We start from the raw sequence: 22,501 nt of genomic DNA, 5'->3' as shown, positions 1-22,501 counted from the left end.
GGCCTGATTCTTTTCTCTTGGAAACTAAAAGTTATTACACCACAATCAATATAGTTTGTAGAAAATAAAAACTGAAAGTAAGCACAGAAATTTGAGAGATTCTGGAGAGAAAGCAGTGTCTTTTGGAAAGTCAATTCATATTATTCTGTAATCATTTTTGAAGTTTGGAAGCTAATGTAATGTTCTGTTCTTATGAAATCGTGGTATAATTTAGATTGGAAAAGACCCCTAAGATCATCAAGCTCAATCATTGTTTTGTTTTAAATAAGGCAAGCCCACAGACAACAAACCAATGCGAAGGAATAAAACAAAACAATGACTAAACATATGACTAAATGACTAAATGAATGACTAAAATGTAACACTGTATATGAGAACCAAAGTATTAAGGGTATCTAGAACTTTAGAAGAAGACTAAGTTTTAGTATTTCTTTTTAGGGTGATTAAGCAACAGCAGAGCTGTTGACACAAAGCTTTAGGGAAAGCAGTTTCATTGAAATTAAAATGGGGTTTGGTGTTACATGAAAGTGACAAATATGGTGATCTCAAAGGCCATCATGAGATGGACATAGAGTCCTTGTTGCTATACACAGACCTCGGCCTCTCAGCTGAGGCGCCAAGGTATGAAGCAATCTTCGATTCTTTTTAGACTACACAATTTCCTTTTTCATGAGAAATAATATAGAAAGACTTGCTAGAGGTGAATGCTCAGATTCCCCACAGTACTCAATTAACAGTAAAGTTTTACACAACTTTACCTCACTAGAAATTAGTTGAAAAGATGAAATCTACTGTCCAGTTATGCTAAGGATAAGCAACTAAGGAAGATAACTGCTCTTTTTATGAAGTCTGTATTTGGCTGTCTCAAATATCAGTGTGCAAAAATACTAATGTACACTCAAATTTGATTCTGCAGACAAAGATTCTACCAAACCACCACTGAGCCACACAGCTGTAGCAATCCTCCTACTAAGTGGGATTCTAGGTAATTTTTCATTGTCTACAGAAAGAGTAAGGGGAGAAACGGTGCATGTTGACAGGGTTTATAAGCTTGTGTCTGGAATATGATGTTGAGACAATAATCAACTGCCTTTGTGGAACAGTGTTTTATACAAATATTTGAAGGAGTTTCTCTCAGTTCTGACCTTAAAGATGCTCCTATTCCAGTTTGTTTGAGAACAAATTCTGTAAGTACTTAATTTGTTCTAGAAGAAAGATTTGCTGAGACATGTAGATTTCATCTTATGTATCTGAATCTAAATCAAGTAAGACCAAATGTATCAGCATCTGTTATTGAGATGTATTATGAAACAAGACTAAAGCAGTAACTCACCTTCTGCAGTTCTTGATTCACATTTGCGAGACCTCACTGTAACAGAGGCAGCTTTAGACAGATCAGTTCCTGTCCTCCAAACACGTACCTCAACATAGCCAGCACTCTCATCAACATAGTATTCATCATTTCCAAAGTAGAATGCTGGTTCTGGTGAAAGAGTAATCATATCTGTCAGTATTTCTTTACCTTATGCTAAAGGTAATGAGAAAGCATAAAATCCATGTTAAACAATGGAGAGACCTTCACTCTATTCAATATTGAAATAAAGTATTTGTTTTAAGCTTAGGACTTTTTCTTAGGTATTTTTCACTTAATTTCAAGTATTTGGCCATTTTGGGACAGCAAGTGTTTCATCAGTACTGTCCTCTTTTCCTTGCCTCCCAAGTTTCCAACTTTGTGTGTTAGTAGGTGCAAAAACAAATATGTTATCTCATTAAACGTACTTGAGCTGGATCCTGTGCACAAGCCAGAAAATTCCTTGCATTTTTCACTTTGGTGCAAAGAGACAAAGGTGAATACAGATAATGAAAGATTAATAAGAATGTTCTCACAGATTTCTGTAGTTGAAACTAGACTGGAACAAGATATATAACTGGAGCTGCTTTGCAAATGTTTTCTATCTAACAAAAGGGGCAGATACTTAATTTTTAGTTCGCTCATATCTAACATTTAAAACAAAATCAATCTTACTTCATGTAGACTGGAATGTGAATAGTCTTTCATCTTAATATTTAAGTCCCACAGTTTATAAGAAAGAAGAGCAAAAAGCAAAGGAGATTAAGCTTTATCCCACTTAACAGACATATTTTTTATCTTCATTTTTTCCTCCCTTCTTCAACTTTTCCACCCACAACAATTTTACAAAGAAAACAGGAATGAAAACATAGCCCAGCTACATCCTGGATGTAGCTCCCCTTTGCTATCCTTTCATTCCCATTTCAAACATATAAAAGTAAGCACACACAACCAGTGTGTGCCAATTTTCCCATTGCATAGCAGAAATCACAACTACTTTCCCCAGTGTTTGAAAATCTATACAAATACACCTTCTGTGTCGTCACAGTTTTCTTATGTTGTTTAGTGGCAATTTGTTATAAACATGAAGGTTCCACCACAAACATGGTGGAAAATACCATACTACATATGGCCAACTAGATTTGAGTTGATAAATATCATAGCAATTTAATCAGTGGCATTGTGAATTCTTCTCTTTCATCAGCATACAGAACAAATCCAAAGGAAGTGATTGGAAAATTTATGGTTCTACAGAGCAAAGGTACATGTTACCCAAAGGGATAGACATAAAGCCTTTTTAATGATAAACGGAAGTTAGGCCTATCATTTCTGTGACTCAGTCAATATTCACTATTATATTATATTGAAGTATCTGATTTCTGTTATTATAGAACGAGCATCTTCTAATTTAGAAACCTGCTTCTGACTTCAGCTAAGCTCAATAAAACAAAATATTGTGAACATATTTTTCTCAGGAATTTTTGGAGAGGCCTGTAGGTTAATCAGAGAAAAAAAAAATCAAAGTTCTTACACAATACTTGAGGACAATCTGACTGACTGTATAGCATATAGCAATGATTTCCTCTGTTAAAGATTGCTTATTTTTTTAATAGAAAACCAAACAATGAAGGATAATATTTTAACTGAAATTAACAATAAATAATACAAAGCAGTTACTCAGTTATTCATAAGCTAAACCTTCATCTGAGAAGGCAGCAGTTCCTAAGTCTTCTGGAATTGTGCACAATAGTTAAATTAGAAGTTTTGGAGAAAAGAATCTTCTGGTTTCAAGATTGTTTTCTGTATTTCACAACTAACAAAATGATTAAAAAACAAGCAAACAAACCCCTTAATATTCCACCAGTGAAAACAAATGCAGCTGCCTCTCTTCTGGGAAAACTAGACTCATGGGTTGCAACAAATTGATGGAACTGAATGTATTTACTGAATGACAGTGCAGACTCACAGACTAGCTTCAACATTATCAAGGTCATCAACCTTTACAGGATGAAAGACAAATTGAGCAAATGTCTGGCTTTGGCAGAAAAATCTTTCAGGTCCACTTCAAAACTTTTATTCACCACTATGTGTATTTAACTGTATGTATACAAAGACAGACACATACATCAATATTAAGTTATTTGCCTACAGAGATTGGGTTGTCAGTGCTTGCATTTATATTTGGGACTGAGAAGCTTTCATCTGAAATACTCAGTTGAATACAATATGCTCTTTGGAAATTCTTCTATGTAGGTTGCTCTGAAAGTAATGCCTCCTATTTATTTCCATGGAAACTACAACAGATACAAGAAGCACAATAACTATTTGATAGAGAAAATTCTCTGCTACAAAACACTATTTTCCAACATTATTCCTTCTCTTCCTTCCTTACTATTTCCTTCATTAGCCTATTCACACAGATGAGCTGATTGAGATGCTCTTAATTTTGTGGTGTGACAGCCATGAATGGCCATTCAGAACGTGGCTTGTCTCTCACATTTCTGTTTCACTGCTGAAACCCACCACCCTCTACCTTGCTGTGTTCACATCCACTGTTTGGTCTCCATAAATCTTCAGCAAGCATCAGTGAATGTCAGTGGGTGCCATTTTTTTTTTCACACAGGAATTCAATGACACACTTTTGCTTCATGTCCATATCAGACATCATTTTGTCAGACTGTCCCTCTTCTCTTTGTCACACAGAATAAAATGTAATGGAATACTGGTGGGAAAGTTCAACCTCTACTGCCATACCACCAACATCCACCTCTGATGCTGTGGGCCAGTGTAATAAAATGGGAGGTATCAATTTACTCCCTATACAAGGGAGCAACTCTTGTATAATTATTATTAATTTTGATTATAGTTTTCTACTTACGGGGCTATTTCAGACCTACATGGATCTTCTAAAATTCTCAAGATGGACAAATACTCATTCAACTTCTAGAGGTTTAAAAATACAGAACAGCTACTAAGATCAAATAGTTATGAATGTCATTACTAACAGAAAAAAAAAAAGATTAAAAAATCATTATATCTAATATATGCATTTTCTTAAGCAAGTATTTTTAAAGATTAGCATGATTTTCCAAGCTTAATCTTATTCTTATAATCCTCTTGATTGTATACTGATGTCCTGGTAGTTCCGGAATTGATCTAGCCCCAACTCCACCTAATTTTAAGCACTTAAGTGAGAGGTACTCATTCACAGCCTGCTTGCTCTCAGTTTTCAAGGACAAAGACAGGCAATTCCGGAAGGTTTGCCAGCGTAACAAGGAGAAGTAGAATGGATCACCCACCACAGTGATTAAATCTGAGATCTGGAAGTATTCCCTTCTATTCATTGACCATTTATGGAGCTTAGATGATCTACTTCAAATTTTCTAAGATGAAAACGGTTTTGTTTATTTTAATGTTAACCTAACGTTTGTTTTTGCTGAAAAAGAGTCCTCATGCACTATTTGTTCACGCAGTCACAGCCAAAAATAAAAATGCCTAAATGTAAAATTAGCTAGCCTTGTAGTCCTGAGCGTGTTTTTCACACTTTTAGAGGCATGTATCTTCAATGAATGACACATTCTGTCTGGTTACTCATCCTAGGAAACAGATCGTTACAAGTGTTTTGAAAGCTCATTTCCTGTTAACTGTGTTAGTAGCTCCCAGGGGAATAGCAAAGCCAAGCTACTAACAGGGGAGCATTGTATTGCTCAGGTCATGGCTGGAAAACACTCTGCTCAATGACTGTGGGCTCGCTTACAGCAGACCTTTAATCCAGTAATCACTCGGGAGAGACTACTGCAAATTTAATGGTTTCTCTTTCAGAAATAAGAAGACTTTTTAAAAGAGGTTTTTGTTCAGACCCACAGATTTCAGTGGCATGAAGTTACAATAATCAGAAAGAAAGGCTAGGTGCTTTACTCCCTGCTTTCTTGGCAAAGGAGTAAAATCTTTGTCTCGCCTTCGTATTTATACAGTCAGGAGTGTATATCAACTACAGCAGAAAGCAGTAACAGGAAAACAAACATGCTTCTCATGTGTTAGAAATTCAACATTTACCTGAAATGTGTATAGAACATATATCAAAACATATATCAGAACATAATGAATATATCAGAAATGTATATCACTGAACATATATCAGAAAATCAATGAAATGCTACATTAGACATGCAGGACTGACTTCAAAGGAATGAGCCCTGTTTGTTGACAGATAATTAGCTTAGACCTAACAACAGACAAGCATGGCCACATTTGCCCTGGACTTGAGTTGGTTCAGCCCAGATTACACATATACTGCGACACAATGCTTACTTGCAATCCAGTTTCATGGTTAGCATGAAATGGTGGAGTTGGGGCTAGTCTATATTTAACACAGGTGTCTCCACCCTTCACAGGGTGAATTAGATGAGCTGCATATAGATTAGTTAAGAACAAGAGTTCCATGAGATTATAGAAGAAATTTAACAGAAGCAAAGTGGTTGTAGAAATACCTGATCTACGGTCACTCAGTTTTTACTTGGGAGTCCCATGTCTGCTGCAAGGACATCCAACATACTTTGTAGCCTGAAGAACTGAGATGATTCGGATTTTCCTCAATGTCAGGTGCAATTCATAATGGTTTGGTAATAATTGATTTAGGTTACAAAGCATGTCTGTATCAGGGTCAGTAAGGAGATCTGAAAGCAGTAGGCTATATCGTAGCTCAGCTTTTTCAAGATTCTGAAGTAGTCTCTCAGCCATAACTGGCATTTCAAGATAAAAACAAATGTCTGAGGTTGGCTATTTTAAGTGACCTTTTCTTGGAAGCAATTCATTTACCTTTGCTGCTTTGCTGAGAAACATTGTTACCTCTCCAAAATATCAAATTCAGCTATATGTGAAAATCTGTAATAGGAGAAGCAGTATTGTTATAATCATTGCATGTGCTATCAGGATATCATCTACAAACACTGATATCCCAAATGTGATGGCATTCACTGCAGCAACCATCTGACTTTTACAAGTTCTTCTTCTGTCTAGACCTCTCACAGAGCATGAAAGCAATTCAGATTCTTCTACGTGTTCCATTTTTAAAATGAATCAGTTATTTTTTTTTTTTTTAAAGAGGCATAGGAAATGATATTACTAACAAATTCTGAAGACTATCTTGCAAGAGACAGACAGATAAATGGGGAAGCTTGGCAACAGTATTTAAATATACCAAATACAAGGTATCTCATAAGTTGGCCAAGCATGATGGAGCTCACACTGTGAATTGTACATGAGATATCAAATGAGGATTCCTACAATCAGAAATGGAAGGAGAAGCTGAGCAGCATCTTTGGACTTAAGTTACATAGAGCTATAATATGTGGCCATTTCTAAATATGCTTTTCATATTTTAATTTAGCTCACTTTTGGATCTTGTAGAAAAAATTATGTGTAGAAAGGGTCTGAGTTTAATAAGTATATTTGTAAAAACAGAAGTTTTATGATAAGAATATTTTGAAAAGCATGTTCACACACCTACACTTGGATCAAGAAACCTAAACACAAAATTGCATTAACTTATTCTGTGAATACTTTATAATATCTTCTAATATAATCCACCTAAATAATGTTATGATTTATCTTGGAAAGAAATACCATTATTCACATAAATTGTAATAATACATATTTAAGCTAATTGTTAAAGAACCTGCAGTGGCAAAGGCTTAAAGATACGCTGCTCCAGCAGCTGAGTCCTCTGTCCTAAAGGAGTCACATGAAATATATGCGATGAAGTACTGCCTGGAGATCCAATGGTATTATCCCTACCTCTCAAAGGAGCCTAGATCCTGAAGTTAGATAATATACCAGCTTGTTAAGGAGACAAGTGAAGATTAAAGTAATTCAGTATCTGTAGTTTGTATATGTATAATAAATGCATGAATGCATACACACACATGTAATAATCCGCCAGCAACAGATGATGCTTAAAAAGTATCATAAATGTGGCTAGTTCCCTCTTTAAGATGTCCTGCTGCGAGATATGAGATTTATTTATTTCTGTGACAGACAACAAACAAAGACTTCCCAAAATTTTTAAGGCTGTCATTATAAATTCAACATTTTTTAGCCTGTTGAACTGATAATAAGAAACTCTATGTAAAGAAAACAGGGAGTATAATGTGTCATAAATTGGCTGACTTCCACTATTCCTCCTGGTTAGCTGCCAGTTTGGCCATTTGCCACAGACAAAGGGAGGAGGAGGCTTCACACAGATTTTATTTAATGAGAGGACAAAATAAATTAAAAGCTGCATAGAAGTGCCAGAAGCATCAAACCTATGGGTGCTGTAAAAATAGAAAAGAGAGAAAGTATAAAAAATAGCTGTACAGAACAAAAGAATAACTCATTCGTAATTCTACCCATCTGCATAGGAAGGTAAAGGATACTTGATCAAATCATGACTCTAGTCCATAAAACAATACTAAGCATGGTCTGCCAATTGTTTTTAGACTGTAATTAAAATTGGACAAATTGATAGGCATATATTAACTATAAAGTTATACCAAGAACTCCTGCAATTTAAGATTAGAATCATAGAAACATAGAATCACAAGATTGGAAAGGACCTGCAAGATCATGTAGTCCAACTGCCCTCCCATCACCACTGCTACCACAAGCACTAAACCATACTTCATAGCTCCTCATCCAGATGCCTCTTGAACACTGACAGGGATGGCGACTCCACCACCTCCCTGGGCAGCCATTCCAGTGCCTGACCACTCTCTGAGAGAAGTTCTTCCTTATGTCTAACCTAAACCTCCTCTGGTACAACTTGTGGCCATTTCCTCAGGTCCTGTTTGTTACCTGGGAGAAGAGGCCAAACCCTTCCTCATCACAACCTCCCTTCAGGAAGTCATAGAGTGCAATGAGGTCTCCCCTGAGCCTCCTCTTCTCCAGACTAAACAATCCCAGCTCCCTCAGCGGCTCTATATAAGCCTGTGCTCCAGACCCCTCACCAGTTTCATTGCCCTTCTCTGGACATGCTCCATGGCCTCAATGTTTTTTTTTCAGTGAAGGGCCCAAAACTGAACACAATACTCGAGGTGCAGCCTCACCAGTGCTGAGTACAGAGGGATGATTACCTTCCTGCTTCTGCTGGCCACACTATTTCTAATGCAGGCCAGGATGCCATTGGCCCTCTTGGCCACCTGGGCACAGCTCATGTTCAGCCAAACATCAACCAATAGCCACAGGTTCCTTTCTTCTTCACAGCTATCCAGCCACTCAGCTCCAAGGCTATAGCACTGTATGGGGTTATTGTGGCCAAAGCACAGGACCCGGCACTTGTTAAGGTTATGGCACTCCAAAAAAAAATTTAGGTTTGAATGCCTGCCTCTGAGGCCAGTGGAAGTAAGAAGATAGCAGATAGCCTATTTAGATATGGATGTCCCTCTAGCAAACTGTGTTAGTAATAGAATATTTAATTATCATCAGCTGGAAATTCAGCTCAGTGCTAACATTGAAAATTAGCTTATTCTGCTTGCCTACTGGAGACTTCATGCAAAGCAGAGATTTATAATGTAGGACTGCAGTGCTGAGTTTCTGTCTTTTTTCACACTACTGATAGCAAATACCAACGTGGACTGTTTGGCAAGTTGGACAAATGCTAGTGAATATCAACTTTGAAGGTTCATTTACCTGTAGGGGGAGAAATGGCAAGAAAGAAATTTCCAGAAGACGTATAATTCATGTGTCCTGTTTGACCACTTACACTGGCTTTCTGCTTCTAACCAGGTCATACCATCACCCATTTACTCAGCAAAAGAAATGCTTCCTCATAGTGCCATCTTCTATCAAATTCCTGATACAATGATAATTCTGCTGAGTAGGTGTAAAGAAAATAGTAGGCAAGCCTCTGGCATAAAACTGAATCCTTTTCCTACCTAGCCTTGATGTAGAAATGTCAAGAAGAGGACATATGAAGGGCCGCTTGCCCATCAAACGTGAATGAAGTGGAAAAAATGTATTTAATGTACTTCCTGCTGTGAACAGCATGAGGCTTCAACAATTCCACTAAGGTAATATGTCTGTGTGCTAAGTGCAGTAGCATAGAATTAGAATCGCTTGGGAAGACAGCCTCTGACCAAAACCTGAAGCAAACAAGATAACTAACTATTCTACTGATAGCTGCAAATTTTGAGCTGTGCATTTATCACATCTCTTCCCTTCTGGTCTCAAAATGTGATTACAAACTGAAAGCTTAAAATTTTCATACAGTACAGAAAAAAAGTAAGAGAGAGTCCAAGTTAGTGAGTCAGCAATCGAAACATTTGAACAGGAAAGAGTTTTTGGCTACAAGTCTTGCTGCAGGGATCAAGGAATCTTTGTGGCCTTATGCTTTACTCTGTCCAGGAGATCTCTACAATTCTGTGATTCTGTAATGGATCCCCTTACAAATTCTTCAAGAATTCCCTACAGAATCCACTAAACAATCTGAATATATTATTATATACCATAAACAGAAAGCTGCCTTACTGACACTATTTTCCACTCAGATTTAAAAAAATATCTGGAAATGTTTGTTTTTTGTTTTCTAACTAATTTAGCTTAGTGGTGAGTATTTTACTGGAAAGTAAATTACACTACATTTTCTGTGACATTTCTTGATTTCTATGTTTGTGTTCAAGAGATTTAATTTTAGTAATTCAATATTTAAAAAAAGTTGTAATTATCTTACAAATCAGGAATAGCTATGTACGTCTTTGTTATTCATGGCATTTCACAGTAGGAGATGTTTTAAGACAAAGACAAAATGCCCAACAGACTTTATGACATTGGGATGAATAGGAAATTAAATTTCGAAGGGTAGGGTACATAGCTACTGTCAGAAATCCAGGTATTCAAGTGTATCAGGTACCCAAGGTGATTGATCTTAAAAGCTGATATACTTCTCCTAGGACAGGATAGTTCCTGGGATCATAGCTCTCTTTTCACTAATAGAAGAATCCTGTCATAACTTGCTTGAAGGAGATGTCTAACTAACTGTACAGATGGCTAACATCAAATGTTGTTTCTGTCTACCCAGAACTGGATGATTTACAGAGGTCTTTCCCCTCAATGTTTTTTTTTTTTCCTTAGTGTTTCATGGTTACTATAATCTCTGACTCCAACAGATCTGATTTTTATTTTTTTAGTTCTTTAAATTGTAGCAACACAAGATTTCCATGGACAACTGACTATGTTGCGTATTCCATTAACTTAATCTTTTAACATCACTTTTCTTTGTCTCCAGCTTAAGAGCCTATGAGGAAAAGCCTCTTCCAACAAAAAAAATGTCTCAACAGCAGCAATGCCACCTTTCTTAATATATAATTATACTTGCAGATGTTCTATATATTATGATTTTTTTTTCCAGATTTTGCTTTGGCAGAACAGCACGATTGGGTAATCACTAATTCAGGTATTCAGTTGCCAGGAATTTCTCAAATATACTTTTGTTCAGTACAAAGTTGAGCACACCTCTTTTATTTTTTATTGTCATGATAGTATTAGAAGTCAGCTACTTTAGTTAGATCCTATGGGCTTACTCTCATTTCAACTCATTTCTGTTTTTCTTAGTCTCTTGTAGAAACATCTTCCCCACTTCAAATTGTCTGTACATATTTTTAGTGGTCAGAACATCTTCAAGCCTGGATAAGTAGCTTATTAACAGACTATTAGAGATATTAGCTATGCTTCCATTATTTTAGGCTCTGCTATCTACAAATTGTGATCCTAATAAAATCACTAAAATTATTAACAACAAAAAAATCAAATTGCCATATAAAAACCTACAGAAGGAAACTATTTGTTACAACAGCAAAGTACAATAAAAATGAAATTTCCATTTCAGCTTGTATTTGATATGTGATCTGTTACTTTACATGGAGTATTAATTCAAGCTTGTGTTCATTCATGTTATTTAATTACTTACATGGACCACAGAGAAAACAAAGTCTCTTTTGTTACAGGATTACACATGAGAAGGTTCAGATAGGCTGAGTATTTATGATGCAATTAGAATTGTATTAACATCCTGCCTTTTAAGAGCTACCCTTTATATCCTTAACTGGGGAGAAACCACTGATATTAACAGTCTCATTCTCGTGGAGAAGCTGGCTGCCCATGATTTAAATGGGTGTATGCTCCGCTGAGTGAAACACTGGCTGGATGGCCGGGCCCAAAGAGTTGTGGTCAATGGGGTTAAATCCAGTCGGCAGCCAGTCACAAGCAGTGTTCCCCAGGGCTTGGTACTGGGGCTGCTTCTATTTAACATCTTCATTGATGATCTTGATGAGGAGATTGAGTGCACCCTCAGTAAGTTTGCAGATGACACCAAGCTGGGAGGGAGTGTCGATCTGCCAGGGGAGAAGGGCACTACAGAAGGACCTGGATACACTGGATCGATGGGCCAAGGTTAACTGTATGAGTTTCAACAGGGCCAAGTGGCAGGTTCTGCATTTTGGTCACAACAATCCCAGACAACCCTACGGGTTTAGGGAGGAGTGGCTGGAAAGCTGCCTGATGGAAAGGGACTTCGGTGTACTGATGGACAGTCAGCTGAACATGAGCCAGCAGTGTGCTCAGGTGGCCAAGAAGGCCAATGGCATCCTGGCTTGTATCAAGCCAGTGTGGTGAGCAGGACTAGAGAAGTCACTCTGCCCCTGGACTCGGCATTGGTGAGGCCTCAACTCGAATACTGTGTTCAGCTTTGGGCAACTCAGTATAGAAAGGATGTGGAGGTGCTGGACCAGATCCAAAGAAGGGCAACAAGGCTTGTGAAGGGCTTGGAGAATATGCCCTATGAGGAGAGACTGAAGGAACTGGGGCTGTTTAGTCTGGGGAAAAGGAGGCTGAGGGGAGACCTTCTTGCTCTCTTCCAATATCTGAAAGGTGCTTACAGCGAGAGCAGGGCTGGTCTCTTCTCACTGGTGACAGGACGAGGGGAAATGGCCTCAAGTTGTGCCAAGGTAAGTTTAGGTGGGATATCAGGAAACACTTCTAGAGGGGTTGTTAAGCACTGGAATACACTGCCAAGGGAGGTAGTTGAGTCATCATCCCTGGATGTATTTAAAAACTGTTTGGATGTGGTGCTCAGGGACATGATTTAGCAGAGGGTTGTTAGAGTTGCATAGTATGATTAGGTCATGGTTGGACTTTATCTTTAAGGTCTTTTCCAATCTGAGCAATTCCATGATTCTATGATGATTCCATGATTTGGCATCATGCTTTCAGAGAGTACGATATATTCCTGGTAATCCCTCACATCAGATTTCAGGAAATATGACATCTTCACATTTGGTGATACGTGGCTAAAACAGCTCCTTGGTATTCCTTTCACAGAATTCACAGTTGAGATTGTACTGTCCAAACTGCATACATAAATGAGGGCAGTTGATGCAGGGAGCTTTTTTGCCACTCATAGAGGGCTGCCACACCAAGGCCGGGGACATGCAAGGAGAGACTTAACACTGTAACAATATTTACACAGGCTTTCCAAAGCAGTTGATCAATCAGTAGAGTGATGTTTCTGTTCTTCCTCAGTCACAGACCTCTAATTCACAAGAAATTCTCTTTCAAAGAAACACATTAAGACTATTGACCACTCAAACAACAAAGGACATTGTTCTGTTTGCACATCCTTCCCAGGGGGATTTCAAAAGCAACGCAACTGTTTTATGATTATTTACTTTTTTAAAAAGACATACAAAGCATACATGGATACTTCTAGGCAGAATATAAATTCAGGGTCATAACAGAAGGAATATTGCAACTGCTACGTGGCTTCGAGTTCACTACTAATCTGGCCCTTTAGAGCATAATCACTGATGAGCCTGATGGGTTTGTGCATGCAGCCTCAGAGTCACACATATAAAGATGCTCAAGCAGTGTCTTATTTTGGGTCACACCTATTAGTATGACAAAGAGAAAAGGACATCTTGTTCTCAGTTTGCACATGTGATTTTCTCAAACCATAAAATACCAATACAAAATACTTTAAAAAAAGCCACCCTAAGTCTCTAACACTATTTTCAAATCTTTTGATTTAAGCATATTTTTTACTACAGAAAAAGTGCAAAAATCCAACATCTGCATGCTGATTTGACTGGGAAACTACTTGTAGTTTCTGTCCTGCACTGGGAATTTGACTTTATCACATTATGTCTTACCATCATCCTTGTCAGGTACAATGGTAACTTGAGTGCTTGCATATTCTGTACCAATTCTTCCACCCATTGGCATGCTCAGCAAAACATCGAACGTCTCAGCCTCTTCATACAAGGAATCATCTATGATCACTACTCGACATGTTTTTTCTCGCTCTTCTTTGTCAAAACGGAGAACGCTGTTGTGATCCTCAGGCCTGGATATGTAGTCAGAGTAAGAAAGCACAGAGGTTGGGGCAGTGCCAGTTGCTGTTCCTGTGGCAAAAAAAAGGAAAACAGTCAGTACACATACACCGGCTATTGTGATCCTCTCACAGTGGCTGAACTTTATTTTCATTATATTTTAATTTCTGTTTTAGATGATCAGATAGGCAGAAATCTCTAAGCAGGCTATATTTCTGAGGTCCCTGGACAAATTACTTCTATCATGTGATGCACTGAAGGCATATGAACCCTCACATTCATTTTCAGCTTTTCAGGCAGAAGGAATACTATGGTCTATCATAAGATGAAGACTTAAAATGGAGAATGTGTAAGAGCTAGAAATTAACTCCTTTACTCCTTTAATATATTCAGTGTACTAAGTATGTTATAAAGATGATGTCAGTGTACCAGAAATTAATTATAACCAGTTCCAATTTGATGTAAACAAATGAAGTCCTATACTCTGTGTTGGTTTAATTAATAAGAGGTTGGTAGGCAAAGAAAAGAGAAGGTCATCAGCTCAACAATATTATTTTATACTCTTTTTTTCAGTATACAAGCAAGTAAGGGCTATTATGGACCACTGCAGTGCTTTCAGTTCTCACCACTTTCAAATATTAGGGACCTCACTTAACAGTCTTGTGAAAAGGTAAAAACATAGATCCTCTTGCACTCCTAACAAAAGGCAGAAGATTGGAAGATAATTACTTTTCAGCTACATTCATTAAGACAAATTGTCAAGATGAATAGAATACATTTCCGGTAGAATCTGAAGATGAAAAACTCACTAACAATTTCATTATTCAATAGATGGACCAATTTTTTTCAATTTCTGCCTCTTTTCCATTTTCAGACTTTTTGCCTCTTTGTTTGTTTGTTTTTGGTCTAATATTAAACGTGGAAGTTGGTGGCCCTGTCTGTGGCAGGGGGTTGGAGCTTGATGATCCTTGAGGTCCCCTCCAACCTGGGCCATTCTGTGATTGTGTGATTGTTTTATATTGTAGATTCTGTTACCTTGTTGTGTGTAACAGATAACCATCAGTTCCTGGCTCACATCTCCACTTCTTCTGACTGGAATAAACAACTCACCAACATCTTCTTCAATAGTATAGGTAGACTGAGGAAAAAAGACAGTTGATTCTGCAAAGGATAGAAATATTTATTTATGTAGATTTATGGTCTCAGAAAGTAATCTATGAAATAGCTAGAAGCGTTTTGGCATATTCGAAAGTCCACAAAATATCTTGAATTTATTAGTGATGGGCCTAGATCTGAAGAAAAACCCATAAAACCTCAAAACCATAGAGGGTAAAAGAATTCGTTAGCCTTTTTAAATATCAGAAATGGAAAATTAAATCACATCTAAAATCACAAGTTTTTACCAAGTAGTCTCTAATGAGATTAATTTACTTAATTGGGTTTAAAAGTACAAAACTGAGTTTGGAGAATTTTGTCCACAAGGTCTATCTTTGTATTATTTCCATGATATTTCATTATTAACCATTAATCACAGTAGTAGCAATACTTATAGCTCACACGCTGGCAGTGATTCTGTAAGGCTATTCTTTAACTTAGTGCATCATCAAGAGAACTATGAAAATTATTTGGTGCCGAGGATGCTTATAAAGTAAAGTCAACCTGTTGCTCTTTTACTCTGACTTGTACATCAGATATGACCTGGCCAAATGTCTGCACAAGTTGCTTAATGAATCTCCTTTAGAAGGGTAATTTCCAAAACAAATGATTATTTATCACTAAATTAACAATGTTAATGGTAAGATATTTTATTGTAATAAAAAGAGAAGCAGCTAAAGATTTAAGAAAATCTTGAAAACGGGGTAGAAAATCTATTATATTTAAGAAGTAAACAAAATGAAACAAAAAGCTCAGTATAACATTACAGGAACAGAGACAGCATATAATATATGCACAGGAATGGAGATAGCAGGGGTTAAGAAACAGTCAAATCTTTGTAAAGGGCTAAAGATAAGGGCTTGGGGAAAGGTGGGTCACAAGTGGACTTCCGGAATAACTGAAGCCGCTGATGACACTCCTTTGGTGACATCTTCATCATACACTTAAAGTGATACAGGACAAACCCCTACTGGATGCCCAAATTTGTCTCCAGAAATATTATGAGGGAGGGTAAGCTTTGCAATCCAGTTTTCAAACTGCAAAATGAACATACTGTCAATACTGTTCTGAAGCAGTTCTTACCGTCTCCTGGATCAATTATTTCCACTGTGGATACAGAGGGAAATTCCAGAACTGCCATGACAGGCTCAGAAAGAACAATTTGAAAGGACTCAGACCGCTCATGTTCTCCATCACTCAAAATCCGTACTCGCCACGTAGCTAAGGTTTGGCCAGGATTAAACTGCACCTGCTTCTGGGCTTTCCCTCTGAAGTCTTTATCTTTCTTGGCAGTACCATCTCTGGTGCTAATACCTGCCAAAAACAAAAATTCAACTCATTAAAAACATCCCTTGTATTTTTCTCTCATTACATCATCTTAAAAAATAAGAAAAATGGACCTGTTTCATAACTAGAGTAGCAGAACTGCTCAAGACAATTCATGTTGTTACTCAACAAATACTATGTCGTGGATGCACATCAGTTAATATTGTGAAGGGAAGTTCATACAGAATTAGCCAAGCCAACACTAACTACTAGAAAACCTAAATTCTCTGAGCACACTATCAAGTCACCATTTCTCAGTAATTCACCTATGGATGTCCAAAAAGACCAGTACATTTTCCTTTCAGACTTTAACCTTCTGGGTTCTCTTCCATTACAGAATATCTAAATAACACGTTGCCTAACACCCTCCCCACCCTTTATAATTATTTCTCTAAGGAAAAAATCAAAACACACCTGGAAAGTCCAACCTTCATGTGGAATGCTAAAGAAAACAGACACAAAGAGGTAAAACAGGGGGACAACTTTGACAGAAGATGTAAAACATGAGCCACTGTGGTCATTTTCACTACAGTAAGCATTTTTTTAAATAATTATCCTCTTGTTTCAGTGTTTACATTACAACAGTCATTAAACTCAAACTTTTCAATTCAGGTCATTTTGAAATAGTAAAGTCACAGGATAAAATTCAGGACAGCTATCCCCACCAAAGCAGCCACTTAAAAATGGCTTTTTATTGACTTCCCTCCTAGTTTAAGGCTGTCCACAGGCCCTCACTTTAGAGAAGCCTTTAGAACTATCTCCAACTCATGCATTTGGCCACTGTTCCAACTTTACAGTACCATTCAAATCTTAAAGGTTTTCCTCAGGTTCTTAGAAACCATTTAAAACTTCTCCCTTCTCTGTCTATTTCTTCAAACTGTATTATTTTATGTGTTCAAACATATCCCTTTTCCTTACAGAACTTCTCTGCCTGTGCCAATATTTGATGTAACCTTTATGTCCCTTAAGACCCTTTGACCCACAGGCCAGCAAGGCTAGTAAGCATTTTCCCTGTTATCTTTTACATCCTTTAAGCTCTGTAATTCCATTCTGCAGGATGAAGGTAGCCAACTGGAGGCTTACTGTTCTTGTGCTTGTCAGATCTTTTGTTTGATTTTGAGTCATCTCAATTCAGAAACTGAACTTGAATCCACAGGTAGAAAACTTCGTACTTCTTTATTTAAAAGGCCAGAAGTCAACTGTTAGCCAGTAACAGTAGTTAATTTAAGCAACATATACTTAACATCCCATTTCACTCATCTCTTATTCTTTTACTTTCTCTAAAAGAAATGTGAAAACGTGGTAATGCATTCCTTTTTTCCCCACCTTTTCACTCCCCTGACACTGCAAACACCTTTTAACAACTCCTGCATCAGCCTCAGTTGACTGCCAACATCAGCTGACGATAACGAGCCTACTGCTTGGATCCCACAATGGCCTGGAAAATGATACATATTTATTGTTGTCTTTCTTGTTGATACATCTCTATTTTCTCATTACAGGGAAAATGAAATCTGGACAAGAACTGTATTCTGTGAAACAAACACAACAGTGGTATCAACTTTAGGTGCCTGTAAAATAATCCCTCCTTGCACAGGTGGTAAGTATCATCATTCATTAAAACTTACCATTTCACTCATAGACTCATTAAAAGCTGTACAAGTCTTACAGTTAACCTGTGTGGTACAGCTAAAATTGCTGTTTATATATCACAGAATCACAGAATGACAGAATGGCCAGGGTTGGAAGGGACCTCAAGGATCATGAAGCTCCAACCCCCCTGCCACATGCAGGGCCACCAACCTCCCCATTTATATATAGCATACTTATTGCTAAATATATTAACACATACATTGGTGCATGAAAGGTGGCACAAAAGGACATTCAGTACTTATATAATACTTCTTGACAAGAAGCAGACCTCAACATCTCAACTTTTTTGTAAGTTTGAGGGAAAATCCTGGCCTTGCTATCTATTTGTGGGAGACTCTTCAGGCCACGAAACTATTGAGATTTCTAAAGAAACAAAAGTACTTTGGAAATTAGGATTACATATGTATTTGCACCTTTAGAAACAGACTTCTAAATGTTGCGTTTTATTGTTACAGTATTTTTAGTATTTTGTTTGGACAGTAAAAATGGCAATATTCTGTAGAGTCCAATATATTTCTTTAAAAGGAGATCATTTCATTAACAATTTCTTTAAAAGGAAATCTTTTCATTAACAATTTCTGAATTTTTCTGACACACGCACACAAAAAGTCTGTTCAAGTTCTCCGATATTTCTTATGTCTTTCCTTTACAAACTATTTTTAATGGTAACTACATATACATCTATATTTAAATTAAAATTCTCACCCTCTACATATTTGCCTGTTCTGGAGTCTACCCAGGTGCTTTAATGTAATGTATTCAAGATATCTTTTTTTTTAAATTGGACATATGCCACCTGTTCTTCCAGTAAAAATGGCTGGTAACAGAAGACGTAAATATTCTTCTTTCCTCAATTTTTCTGAAATCTCATGAGCTAAGAGCAGATGAGACTGACTCTCAAAAAAACCTAGTCTGTATCACTATTTCAACTCCAAAAGGAAGTTGCTGCCATCATTCCCTGCTGTTTTCCACTAGCTGGAGGTAAGTCAGGAGAAACTCTCCCTTAGACTTCCTTAGGGCAATCACTTTTGTGTTCTGTGCAATGGTGCAGGGTGGAGTTGCCCTCCGTGGAGATATTCAAAAGCCACCTGGACAATGTCGTGAGTAATGGGCTCTAGGGGAAACTGCTTGAGCAGGGAAGTTGGCCAGAATGATGTTCAGAGGTCTTCTCAAACCTTGATAATTTTGCAATTCTGTGATATACAACACAGCCAGAATTTAAAAATACTACAGAATTAAAGCAAGACTGCACTTCACTCTTTTCTGTTTCAATGTCTTCCCAAGTAACAGAACTTCATATAACCTCCAAATTGGATTCAGAGACAAATATTCTGTTTCCTGAAGGCAAAAACTTGTTCTGCTAGTGACTAAATAGTCTGTCACAAACACAAACTGAAGTATTTCCTATGACTGCATCATAAAAAGCATTTACATATCTAAACAATTACAAATGCTCATATTAATAAAATTATAATTTGTTGTACTATTCTAACATTATACACTTTATGATTTTAATTTTAAAATTTTATATTTTAATTTTTAAATTCAATTAAATAATTATAATCGAAACTATTAAAATATTCTCAAAAATGCAATTCAAACTGCTCAAACACCAGAAATATCTGGAGAAGAAGTATTCCAGAGAACTACTCAGAATGACATGTTGTGATGAATTTCAGTTTCATTTTGATCAACCAGTTCTGCTTGTACGGTCCTCTTCTGATATTGAAGCCAACAGAAGTTTCAATGTTTCAAATCAAAAGAAGGATTGAGCTGTTCAATTGAAAATGAATTGCAGAAGGCTGCAAAAACAACCCCTGCCATGAAACCTAGCCAAAACAAACAACCATGTGAAAATGTCATCATATAACTAAAGAAATCGTACAACTAGCTCAACAAAAGACAGTTGTTTTGGTAAATCAATATATTACTTCTATTATATTCTTATATTCTATTGTATTCTTCTATTATATTCTATATCAAACAATTCTAAAAGGACATAAATGTATTGATGACTTTTATGAATTATGTGGCCAGTGGTTTATAGAAGCAACTGTTCAGACTAAAATTGACCTTACTTATAAAAGAAGTTTCTCCAAGGTAACCTCTCCGTTTAAGGATGACATCAAGATATTTGGAATCTTCATTTACTAAATAATATTCCTGTTCTAAGGAAATCCATGCCCAGTTTAGACGAAAATGTTGATTCTTCAGCTTATTGCCTCCTGCAAAATAAAATACACACACATATATATACACTCATTTTTTTTGTTAAATAATACTTTTTAAGTTAATGAAACCTGTATCCTGAGTAAGAAACCATCTTAGCTGTATATTAAAATTCCAGCATAGCAAAATCTTAACACCAAAAAATAACAGGTAAATAATCGTGATAGATTTGATGCATGTACACTACAGTTGATTTTAGATGCATACAAACTAGTCCCATTCATTCCGAGGTATGCTGATTTTCTTCTTTTTGAAGGGAAAAGAAGAAGAATTCATCAAATTGTATTTGGGATCCCTTTTTGAGAAATTACAAAAATTGAGGATGATACAAGCACTTCCAAATGACTCACTACAAAGGACGTCGTGTGGAACTTCCTTGATAAGAGTACCAGAAGTGCTGGAAGGTCCTTATAATCTTGAGAGACTGGAGATGATAGCTAATGTCTGATTGCCTTTACTCATACAGTCTGTTTCAAAATTTAATACTTAGTTCAATAAATCTAACAATTTTGGGCTTTCCTGTATGATTTTAGGAAGAGCTTTCACATCTTGCTAGGAAATGGTTTCAATAATATTAAGTATCCCTGATAACTGCCACAATTTATAGCTGTGCTAATGCCCTGCTAAGCTTACAAGCTTCTAATTATTGGGTTAACCACACAAGCACAGTTGCCTGTGTCACCTAAGGAAATTTAAAGAGACCCAAATGCTTACTGGCATCCTTTTTAACTCTTCTGTAATGACCTATCTCATGGTATCTCCCCAAACTCATTAAGCTGCTGAAATGTGTTTTGAGAATTAAGCTTTCAACAGACCAAAAGACATCCTCACAATTTGTTAGTTACAGTTACATAGCACTGCTGTAGCACCACACACTAACAAAGAGAATTGATCCTGAAGAGCTCTTCCAAGGTCAGTACTGCTGTAGTTGTACAGCAGCTTCCCTGAGGTCTCAATACACATGGATGGTTTCTGTGCACTCGTGAAATGAAAGCTGAGTGCAGCAAAACAGTGCAGGGGGATTTGAATCTCTAATATGGACCAAGTCAGTATTTCCAGGTGACACCTGTTAATGCAGATGGCATTGTCCTTAAGGAAAAGACAATATTTCTTCTTACAGTAACATAAAGAATATTCATAGCTCTAAAAAAATAAATTGCTCATAAATGTATCAGCAAAAACAGGCTCTAACTTTGAAGCCAAATCAATGCAATAATACAAGAAACATCACTCATAGTTTTGCAGGGGACGATATGGAAGCCATTTAACACCAGATGCAAAACACTGAACACCAGCCTGCAACATAAGCATGTCAGCCTAATTTCTTGTTTCCAGCAGAAATTAAGCTGATGTGCCTACAGTTAATAGAATTTGTACAACTGTGACACAGTAGGAGTGGTTATTAAAATGGCAAACTATAAGAAGTTTATCATAGTGTAAAGAAGCAATCCAGAAGCAAATGTAAACAGATGGTACTTTAAGGCCCGGCTAAAAGTGCAACACTTCTTTTCAGTTGGAAATATAAGAGCTACAAAGAATCAGGAATTGTTTCACTGTCTATAAACCAAGTATTTGTACAACAGATGGAATATAGCAAATTACACATTTCTAATAAAATATAACATAGCTTTACTTGGTCATGTATGGTTTATCTCCACCTGTTCACTGATTTCCCACAGTAAAAAGGCATTTCTTGTCAGCATAGGGATTCTGGGTGTCACAGATAAGAAGCAGAACAAATGAAGTTCCATATGTCATTCTATTGGAGGTGTTTGTTACTACTCAGGGGAATCCTGTAATTTCCTCTGCAGGAATAAAACAGCCTGGTTTGCTCACTGAAGATAAATGCTCACTCAGCAACTGTCTTCTGGGAATGCCGGCTGGTATGAGGCTGTAGTCTGGTCACCTTCCCACAAGGTGCTGCTACAGAACAAGATTAGCTCAGGTAATGACAGTTAGAAACATGCCAAAAAATCCCTTTTGTGCAAAAGCTAGGGAATAAAATAACTTACTCTGGATAGCAGAGAAATATATCTAAGTATTTCAGCTCACTTGTAGTTTAACTACTGGAGGTAGTGCCAGAGACTGATCTTCCCCTTTTAGTTTCTTCCAATCTGTTCCCTTGAACAAGAAACCTTCCATTTTCTTGCACTCTGCTTCAGATAAGCTTCTATGTTTTATTATCGACCTGTCTACTAGGAAAATAAAAAACACAGAACCCACAAAAAACCCACTACCAAACTTGTGTAATCTCTTTAACATAAAGGCAACAGTACTGTGTAAACGAAAGTAGGCAAATGGTCACCAAAGTATCATGCTTCCTTGCCCTGCTTCTTTCTGTTTCTTTCATCTCAACTGCTACAATGGGAAGGCTAAAAATGCACATAACAAAAACTGTAATGAGCACCACTATAAATCCAGTAACTGT

At 37.0% G+C, this 22,501-nt stretch overlaps 1 protein-coding gene across 1 annotated transcript in view; it reads right to left on the bottom strand.

Annotated features, from left to right (window-relative positions):
- Window positions 1-22,501, bottom strand: part of LOC100538821 (FRAS1-related extracellular matrix protein 2-like) — a 61,602-nt gene that overhangs the window by 33,755 nt on the left and 5,346 nt on the right. The window contains exons 2-6 of the mRNA XM_031552054.1: window positions 19,923-20,079; window positions 15,949-16,179; window positions 14,746-14,871; window positions 13,531-13,782; window positions 1,334-1,483 (exon numbers count right to left, since the gene is read on the bottom strand). Of these exons, the coding sequence (XP_031407914.1) occupies window positions 1,334-1,483; window positions 13,531-13,782; window positions 14,746-14,871; window positions 15,949-16,179; window positions 19,923-20,079 (916 nt within the window). The remainder of the gene's footprint in view (window positions 1-1,333; window positions 1,484-13,530; window positions 13,783-14,745; window positions 14,872-15,948; window positions 16,180-19,922; window positions 20,080-22,501) is intronic.

Source organism: Meleagris gallopavo, chromosome 1 (assembly GCF_000146605.3).
Source record: "Meleagris gallopavo isolate NT-WF06-2002-E0010 breed Aviagen turkey brand Nicholas breeding stock chromosome 1, Turkey_5.1, whole genome shotgun sequence".
Taxonomy (NCBI): domain Eukaryota; kingdom Metazoa; phylum Chordata; class Aves; order Galliformes; family Phasianidae; genus Meleagris; species Meleagris gallopavo.
Note: the sequence above shows the minus strand (reverse complement) of the source record. Positions and strands in the feature narration are given on the sequence as shown.